The 10076-nt window shown below is 41.6% G+C and overlaps 1 protein-coding gene across 1 annotated transcript; it reads left to right on the forward strand.

Annotated features, from left to right (window-relative positions):
- Positions 1 to 374: 374 nt before the first annotated feature.
- On the forward strand, positions 375 to 9063 carry LOC119265256 (vitellogenin-like). Its single transcript, XM_037545451.1, has 28 exons — positions 375 to 423; positions 557 to 577; positions 661 to 812; positions 945 to 1196; positions 1502 to 1663; positions 1757 to 1905; positions 1997 to 2147; positions 2282 to 2439; positions 2516 to 2681; positions 2773 to 2898; positions 3130 to 3348; positions 3429 to 3646; positions 3733 to 3830; positions 4142 to 4266; positions 4362 to 4463; positions 4548 to 4679; positions 4774 to 4957; positions 5050 to 5152; positions 5241 to 5426; positions 5594 to 5847; positions 5939 to 6258; positions 6640 to 6684; positions 6846 to 6911; positions 7051 to 7251; positions 7348 to 7499; positions 7593 to 7737; positions 7822 to 8004; positions 8959 to 9063. The coding sequence occupies exons 1-28, from the start codon at positions 384 to 386 to the stop codon at positions 9061 to 9063; spliced, it is 4215 nt and encodes a 1404-aa protein (XP_037401348.1). The 5' UTR covers positions 375 to 383.
- Positions 9064 to 10076: the final 1013 nt, after the last annotated feature.

The following is a 10076-nucleotide window of genomic DNA, read 5'->3' on the forward strand; positions in this document are numbered from 1 at the left end:
ATTAGCAAATATAGACAGCCAAAGTGCTTGTAGTGGTACAAACATGCATGTAAAGGAATTGCTGATGTAATGCTGTATTGTAAATGCAAAACTATTAATTGAAGACATTAATTTATTTATTCAACCTGTAGATTCAGTAAGAGATTATTACATATTTGTTGGATTTATATGTAGCAAAACACTATGCTGGACATTGGATTTTTGTCAATATGACAAAAGGTTGTGTTACTCTGACCTAAAACTGTCAAGTGGCCTATCAGGGTCTTTGTACATCAGAATAAGCATGCAAGAGTTAATAATTCATTTTGAAGGACTGCTTAGTCAGCAAAAGTATTTCAATAAAAGAAGCAGCCACTCAGTGGATTTATCACAAACCAGCAGCCATGAGAGCTATTGTGCTTGCTCTGACTGTGGCCTTTGTGGGTAAGTGATGATTTGAACTTGATAGTAATGATTTAATTTTCTAAGCATTTTCAATTAAGTATTAAGGTGCAAGATTCTTAGAAAATGTATACAGAGAGTAAATGTAGTTTTTATTATGTTTTATTTCATTTAGCAAGTCAACAGACCAAGCTTGGTAAGTGAATGTTTTTTTAAAGAAAAAACTGGGATAGTTTCATATTTCCTGTCAAAGAAACTTACTGTGAAATATTTCATTAGTTCCAGACTTTGGTGCTGGTAAGACCTATGTCTACAACTATGAAGGTCAGCTTTTGGGCGGTCTGCCCCAGGAGGGTCTGGGCAAGGCTGGTATAAAAGTCAGCAGCAAGGTTCTCCTCAGGGCTGAAGCACAGAATACCTTTGTCTTGAAGGTAAAGAAATTCTCCTTCACATGAAAGATGCAAATAATCATTTATACAAAAATAATAAGATGCTAGATAATGAAGTTAACTGTAGAATAATTTAATCAAATGTGCTGCATTTTGGGATGATTTTGCCCCTAGCTTGCAGACCCTCAGATCTATGAGTATGCTGGGATCTGGCCTCAGGATCGTTTTGCTCCTGCTGCTAAGCTCACCGAAGCACTGACAGCTGACCTTGCGACTCCCATCAAATTTGAGTATGCTAATGGTGCAGTTGGTAAAGTATTCGCCCCTGCCAGAGTGTCTGCTGCTGCCCTGAACGTGCACAGAGGCGTCCTCACCATCCTTCAGCTCAACCTCAAGAACACCCAGAATGTCTATGAGATGCATGAGGTAAAAGAATATACATAAAGGACATTAAATATCAGTTACTATTCAAATCAGTAGTCTTAAAACTGGGGAGCTAAGGAGGCTGTAGAAAAATCTCAGAAGTTGTATTTATACTAAATAAGAATTTTTTTAGATTTTGTCAGTTCATTAATTTGGCTATAAAAAATGAAATGCATGCTAACCACCTAAATAAGGTAACTCTATTATCATATCAAGTCCGAATGATAGCTAGCAAAATGCACATTCACGAGATTACAAGGTCATGATCCTCTTTCATTAAGAGAAAATAATGAATGTCTTCCTCTAAGGCTGGACCTCATGGAGTCTGTAAGACCCACTATATGATCACTGAAGATGAAAAGACCCATGAGATTACTGTGTTAAAGTCCAAAGACTTGACCAACTGCCATGAGAGGGTGATAAAGGATACCGGTTTTGCTCATGCTGAGAAGTGTGTTGAATGCCAGCAGGTAAAATCAAATGCTGTGAACAAATTGAGTTTTGTTTTTTACAAGTAAATGAAAGATGCATTCCATCTGTAACTGATTCTATCTTCAACACAGAGGCTTCAGAGTCTGACTGGAACTGCAACCTACAACTACACCATGAAGCCAACTGATGCCGGTGTTCAGCTCTCTGAGGCTACAGTTGATGAGATCCATCAGTACTCTCTTTTCAACACAAGAACTGGAGCAGTCCAAATGAGGGTCAAGTAGGAGATGCTCCACTTGCTCTGATATTTAAAATCCTCTTGCAGCATTCAAACAATGAGAAGAGATTTGATGAGGTATTTTTAATTTCAGGCAAACTCTGCAACTAATGGAAGTGCAGAATACCCCCATTGCCCCTGACACTGCTCAGTATTCAGCTCGTGGGTCTCTGAAGTATGAATTTGGTGCTGAGCTTCTCCAAACTCCCATTCAGCTTCTGGAGATCAAGAATGCAGTGGCCCAGGTAATATGACTAATCTCCAGTAACATTAGTAAAATCTTTCCAGTCATTGCAACATCTTAACATGGTAGACGTGTCATTGTTTTAACCATTAAGAGTGGAGTTCAAACATTACCACCATTACTACTCCATTTCAGACTGCAGAGGTCTTGCAGCATCTGGCTGCAAACAATGTGGACATGGTCCATGAAGATGCTCCACTGAAATTTCTTGAGCTAATCCAGCTCCTGCGTGCTGCTACTTTTGAGAATATTGAGGCCATTTGGAATCAGCACAAGACCAAACCTCTTCACAGGTAAAATTCCCTTGAATATTTTCATGAAATTAAAATAAAAGATGTTTGTACTGTTCTAAAATCTTTATTCTGGCAGACAATGGATTCTGGATGCAGCCCCTCTTGCGGGTACACCAGCAGCTTTGAGGTTCATCAATGAAAAGTTCCAAGCTGATGAGTTCAGCGCCCCTGAATTCACTCGGGCCCTTCTGCTTGGTTTGCACATGGCCACCGCTGATCCAGAAGCTATTCAACAGGCTGCTGTGAGTTTATCATTTTACCATTTCAAGTACTTTAACACAGATGCTTGTAGACCTCATTCTAAATATATCAACTATTTACTCTGTTGAACAGAGTTTGGCACAGAGTCCCAAAATTAGTGCCATGCCAGCGCTGCGCGAGGTGATCATGCTTGGCTATGGTTCCATGGTTGCCAAATATTGTGCTGAAGTTCACACCTGTTCTGCTGATCACTTGAAGGTAACATTTTTGTTTATTCATTCACATTTCTCATAGGCTTTAATTATAGTTCAGGGTTCAAGCAGAAAGTCAGACAGCAGATATATGTTGAGATCCTAAAGAATTCCTCTTATATTCAGTGTGACAGTGCATGTTTAAATATAAATGATGAATGGTGTAATGAATCGTAGTAAAGAATGTTGATTAATAACTAATATTCCATAAAATTTTCCTTTCAACATTGGTCATCAGCCTGTCCATGACAATGCTGCAGAGGCCATTGCAAAGGGTGAAATTTCTGAAATCAGCCTGGCTCTGAAGGTTCTGGGCAATGCTGGCCACCCTGCTAGCCTTAAACCCATCATGAAGCTTCTGCCTGGATTTGGATCTGCTGCTGCAGCCATGCCCACGAGAGTCCATGTTGATGCCATCTTGGCCCTCAGGAACATTGCCAAGAAGGAGCCAAAGTTGGTAAGTATGAGATGATCTGTGAAACATCTGTTTTGGGTCATTTTATTTCAGAAGCTAAATCATCTTATTGGCCTGTGTAGGTCCAGCCAGTGGCACTGCAGCTTTTCATGGATAAGAATCTTCACCCAGAAGCACGTATGGTTGCCTGCATTGTACTGTTTGAGACCAAACCCTCAGCGGCTCTTATGTCCACTGTTGCTGGTGAAATAGAGAAAGAGCCCAGGAACGAAGTGGCCAGTTTCGCTTACTCTTACATCAAGTCTCTGACCAGAAGCACGGCCCCTGATATGGTGAAAGTGTAAGAATACTTTACCTGTTTATTTAGCAGATTAATTCTTGCTGCTGTTAACCCAAAGCGAGAAGTGAGCATTTTATTTATTACAGAGCTGCTGCAGCTAATGTTGCTGTCAGAATCTTGAGCCCCAAACTGGACAGACAGAGCTACTTTTCCAGCACTGCTTACCACTCGGACCTTTATGTGTGTAAGTTTCAATAAGATCTGATTTTCTCATGACGTTTATAAAATTACTAACAAAAGTCAGTGTATATGCTGTCATAGGGGTATGTATAAGTAATTGTAGCATTATGGAATGGCTAAGATATCCAGACTACATGCGGCAAACTGGAGTTTGATATTGCACTGGGGCAAGGACTCCGCACCATGTATATGAGTCTTTGGACACGACTTTTAAGACTACATTTGCCTACTTTATGACTTGATTAAACTGTATGTTGCTCTAGATAAGAGTATCTACCAAATGCTTTAAAAATAAATATCTTTTTTTCTGTAAAGCTCCTCTCATGGCTGGAGCTGCTGGTACTGCCTTCATCATCAATGATGCTGCCACCATTGTGCCCAGAGCAGTTGTGGCAAAAGCCCGTGCTTACTTGGCTGGAGCTGCTTCTGATGTTGTAGAGGTATAAATATTTCTTTTCGAGACTGTCAGCAAATTGGCTTACATCATGTGATTTTGTTTCTGGAATTTCCATTTTTTTTGTTAAATCTCAACCAGGTTGGTGTCAGAACTGAAGGTCTCCAGGAAGCCCTACAGAGAACTCCAGCTGCAGATAAGAATGCTGATCGCATTACCAAGATAAAGCACACCCTGCAAGCAGTAAGTGGTTAACACTGCGTTATTATATTCTACTAATGCACCATTTAATATATATTTGAAATTTAACATATCTTCATTTTCCAGCTGATGAACTGGAAGGCTATGCCAGCCAGTGAGCCACTGGGTTCCATTTATTTCAAAGCCTTTGGACAGGAAATTGCTTTTACCAACATTGACAAAACCTTCATTGACAATGCCATTGAGCAGGCAACACAGGTATTTCATTGATTCATTCCAGTGTTTGACAAGTCCCGTATCTGTTTTAATAATTGCATGTCAAATATAATGACATTTTATGCTCACTCTAAAGGCTGCCAAACCACGTGCACATCAACTGCTGAAGGAGACTGTTAAGGCCTTGCAGGCTGGCATTTCCTACCAATTTGCTAAGCCTATGCTGGGAACTGAGGTGCGTCGCATCATTCCCACTGCTGTTGGTGTGCCAATGGAGCTTGGTATTTACTCTGCTGCTGTTGCTGCTGCAGCTGTAAACGGTAGGGTTTTCACAGCTGTCTGACATGCTAGCATTAAATATGCTAATCATTGACAATAGAACATTGATTGTGTTATTTATTTATTTATTTAGTTAAAGCCACCGTTACACCCCCTCTACCTGAGAACTTAGAGACTGGCATTCTTGATCAGCTGAGGAAGACTGATATTGAGTTGCAAGCTGAGGCCAGACCAGGGTACTCTTCCTCAGATACGCACAATGAGTAAACAATGAGTAAATGACCTTCCAAAGTCATTATGTAAATGTGTGCTTTTTCTTTTCAGTGTCGCCACACAGACCCTCGCTGTGATTGGAGTGAACTGGCCCTTGATTCAGGCTGTTGTTATGGCCAGAGGAAAGATTCACACTGTTGCGCCATTTAAAGTAGCTGCAAGAGCTGACATCCCAAGGGGCAACATCAAGGTGCAGATTCTGCCAGCTGCGGCTCCTGATCATGTTGCTGCTGTCAGGTAATGCAAGGAAGAGTGACAAATTTTATGTCTGCCTAAAATTAAGTACTAGAATTGATGTCAAATTTGTGAAAGAAACTGACAAAAAGTACAGACTATACAATAGGCAAAGCCAGTTTTAACCCTCAGACTGTACCGTGATCTATGACCGTGTTTTCCTTTAATAGCTTCGACACTGTCGCTGTAGTCCGAAATTTGGAGGACCACCCTGCTGATAGAGAAATATCCCTGGCACCTGCAGCACCCTCTGGTGCTCAGTCCTTGATACCTGCTTCCATTCAAAAGTCCCTGTGTGGTAAAGTCCCTTACTTTCAAGTCAAGGGATGCATCGAAGTTGCCTCACGTAATGCCGGTTTTATGGGATACAATCCTATTTACTATGTTGTTGGACAGCACTCGGCTCGTATTTCAGTGGAAAGAGGTAAGTGGGAGGGTCACTAAGTTTGACACCAGCCGTGCTGCTTATTACTTGTAGTAAGAGTACAAAAATAATGAATCAACTTATGTTTTAGGTGATGGTCCTGCTCTTGAACGGGTGGAGTTTGAAGTTTACATTGCTCCTGAGAAGGCACCCGAGAAGTCTGTTAGGGAAACCAACCCTGCTTTGGGTGAAACTCAAGAAGAAAACATTATCCTGTTGAAACTGAGGGAATACCTGGAGGCTGGGCTGAAAAAATCCTCAAGCAGCTCTTCATCGTCTAACAGCACAAGCAGCAGCAGAAGCAGCAGCAGAAGCAGCAGCAGGAGCAGCAGGAGCAGCAGCAGGAGCAGCAGCAGGAGCAGCAGGAGCAGCAGCAGCTCTCAAAGCTCTTCCAGCGCTCGCAAGTCCAGGGTATGTCTTTAGCATGTGGCTATTTATGGTCAAGAATTATGATTTACATATGATTTAATTACTGATTGCATTACTGGAGAAGGTTATGTAAAATGGCAAAGCATGATTAAGTTAATCTTCTTCTACTAGATGATAGCAATAAGTAATATCGAAAAAATCACATTTTATTGTTCCACACTGTAAAAATGTACATTTTCTCGCCATAATTACAAGGCTTCTGCAATGATATTGATATCGGTAGTGATTCTGCTATGGGAAGGGATCACTTCGTTCACTAGTTTACTATTGGACTCCTACTAATTGAACACCTACAAGTTACCACATTTCTCGTCTAAGATCTTTTTCATTTTCTCATTTTTCTAATTTTTTGTTTACACCTAGGGTAATTTTACATATGGCCCATTTGAGAAATTCCATAAGAATCAGGTGAGTTTGAAAGAGTCCCTTAAAGGGATTTCTTTTAAAATTATACAGTTTTTCCTTTTAAATACATAAAACATGAAATGATGAAAGTACACTGACTTCTTTATTCATTTATTTCCTTTTTTCCTTTGAGAGAAGTAATAAGGTTTCTGTTTTTGTTGCAGTACATGGCCACACAGATAACATCAAAGGCCAGCAGCTCATCTAGCATTGAGGCCCTTCAGAGACAGGTAAAATTAAATCTGCTCTGGTGTTTTTACACATGGTTGGCAAAAAAAGAAAAAGTGTACAATCTACCTGCCCACTAGCTACACTTAACAAAATGAATGTACTTCATGAAAATTAACAAGTGCATGTTGACACTTTCAGACTAAGCTGCTTGAAGATTCTATTGTACCTGCTTTTGTCATCATTGTTCGTGCTGTCAGAAGTGACCGCAAACTGGGATACCAGTTGGCAGCATACTTGGATAAGCCCAATTCGAGAGCACAGCTCGTGCTTTCATCCATTTCTAATGATCAATGGAAGCTGTGTGCTGATGGTGTCCTGTCGAGCAAGCATAAAGCCAGCGTAAGTCTGGCCTTCTACTGCAGCTTTCTAAGACCATGTATTTTCTTAGTATTCACACTTAGTATAGTATGCACTAAGCACTGACTCTCCTATTAGGCTAGGGTTGGTTGGGGTTCAGAGTGCCAGGACTCTTCTGCAACTGTCAAGGCTGAGACTGGTCTGCATGAGTCAAGCCCTGCTGCTCGTTTTCAACTGGACTGGGACAAAGCTCCAAGACTTGTAACCACTGCAGCAATGAATGCTATAAGGTACTTTCAGAAAATTCAAAACCACAAATATCATGTCAGGCTAAATCATACGTGAAGTTTCTTATAAGTCCTTATATGTATTTCTACCAACAGGATTTGTGAATACCTCCCAGTGCAAATAGCAGCTCACCTGGCTGGAATTGCTGTCAACAGAGCTGAAAACAAAGCAAACAGTGTTGGCATAATTATAGCTCTACCAACTAAGAGGTCCGCGGACGTCATTGTGAAAACTCCAAGGGTGCGTAGTTTTTCTTGAGGCTTTGCATGATTTGACATTTTAACCAAAATTTCTTGTTTTAATATTGTTTTCTCTTACAACTAGATGACCGCTGCAAAGATGGCTATGCCTCTTCCTTTTGCCCTGCCTGTTGAAAAAGACGGAAGCATTCCAGCTCTTCAGAATTTGGACATTCAAGACGCAATTCAGAAACTGGACATCCGTGCTGCTCTTCAGAACTTCGACGCTGCCGCTGCTGTGGAGAGAGCAATGGATGCTTTGACGAAAGTCCATCCATCCATCCATCCATTATCTTCCGCTTCTCCGGGGTTCGGGTCGCGGGGGCAGCATCCTAAGCAATGAAGCCCAGACCTCCCTTTCCCCAGCCACTTCCACAAGCTCTCCAAGGGGGATTCCGAGGCGCTCCCAGGCCAGCTGGGCGATATAGTCGCGCCAGCGTGTCCTGGGTCTTCCCCGGGGTCTCCTCCCGGGTGGACTCGCCTGTGACACCTCCCGAGGGAGGCGTCCAGGAGGCATCCTAACCAGATGCCCGAACCACCTCAGCTGGCTCCTCTCGACGTGAAGAAGCAGCGGCTCTACTCCGAGTCCCTCCCGGATGACTGAACTTCTCACCCTATCTCTCAGGGAGAGTCCAGACACCCTGCGGAGGAAACTCATTTCGGCCGCTTGTATTCGCGATCTTATTCTTTCGGTCATTACCCAAAGCTCATGACCATAGGTGAGGGTGGGAACGTAGATCGACCGGTAAATCGAGAGCCTTGCCTTATGGCTCAGCTCTTTCTTTACCACAACAGACCGGTAAAGAGCCCGCATCACTGCTGACCCAGCACCAATCCGCCTGTCAATCTCCCGCTCCCTTGTACCATCACTCGTGAACAAGACCCCGAGATACTCGAACTCCTCCACTTGAGGCAAGAGCCTATCCCAGACCCAGAGAGGGCTCTCCACCCTTTTCCGCCTGAGAACCATGGTCTCGGATTTAGAGGTACTGATTCTCATCCCAGCCGCTTCACACTCGGCTGCAAACCGATCCAGCGAAAGCTGAAGTTCGCGGCCTGATGTCCCCAATAGGACCACATCATCTGCAAACAGCAGCGATGTGACCCTGAGGTGCTTTGACGAAAGTGCTGAATGAATTTGAGAAGGCACAGAATGAACAAGCAATATAAGGATGAATATCTCCAAAAATTGGACGTTCGCACCATTGTTGAGCAAATCCAGAATTTGGATATTCGTGCCCTGATTGAGAACATTCCGGATTCGGAAATTTGTGCCATCATTGAAAAATGGCTGAATGAATCCAAGGCCCAGAACTGGGACATGTGATTGCAAATACATAATTGAAATAAATAAATATATTACAAGCATTCAAAAACAGAATATTGTGTTTTTATTGTGGCTTTTTAAAGATCTTTCTTAGCACAGCCTTCATTTTTTCAGTCATTTCATTTTTCTTTATTCGTTATGTCATCTTAATCAAATTATTTAAACAATCAATCTTATCTTTAGCTTGTGCTGAAAGTTAGAAAGTGCAGCATTGTGATAAGATTTTTGTTTTTTCTGAACAATACATGAATAATGAATAGAGAAATGCTCTGACAGATACATGTCTGGGAGAAATTATGCCATTACAACAGCAATAATACACATAATGACTATCACACACTGTTTTTATGCTCCACACATGCTATTACTTTTTAAACGTTTCAAACACAAGAATAAAATCCATAAGAAAAACGTATCAAAGTGTCCAAAAAATGTGCCAAATACAAATAATAGCCCTTATGCATTGAAACTGGGTGCTTTGGATCACCTTTAATTTCAGGCAAACTGCTCTGTACATGCATCTTGAAACATTTTTCTATGATGAGGAAATGAGTGTTGGTTTGAGGACAAATGATGAAGTTCAGTGCATGAAATCAACAGGAACAAACTCAAAGACCTATTAACTTACACTTACTAGCTGACTTTACTGCAGCGATAATGCTTTGAGCTTCATGTGGATTAGTCACTGATCACGTTTTTGACACTAGCAACACTGACGTTTCAGAGAGGATAACGTGAGGAATGTGGTAATTTTGGGTCTGCTTCAAAGACCAGATTTCGAATGTTGTTATCTCCAGTTTCATAAATACTACCATAAAAGTGATGCATCTTTGGAAAGGGAGCATAACAGCTCAAAATAATCCTGCACAATCTGAAGTCATTTACTCTTATTTTTGAGCTCTCTAAATCTCTCTGTCTCTCCGGACCACCGGCACAAGTGACATCTCAGCAAGGACACGCACATTCTTGAAAAAGATGGTTCTACAAAGGTTCTGTAGTAAAGAAAATGGTTC

Source organism: Pygocentrus nattereri, chromosome 15, assembly GCF_015220715.1.
Source record: "Pygocentrus nattereri isolate fPygNat1 chromosome 15, fPygNat1.pri, whole genome shotgun sequence".
Taxonomy (NCBI): domain Eukaryota; kingdom Metazoa; phylum Chordata; class Actinopteri; order Characiformes; family Serrasalmidae; genus Pygocentrus; species Pygocentrus nattereri.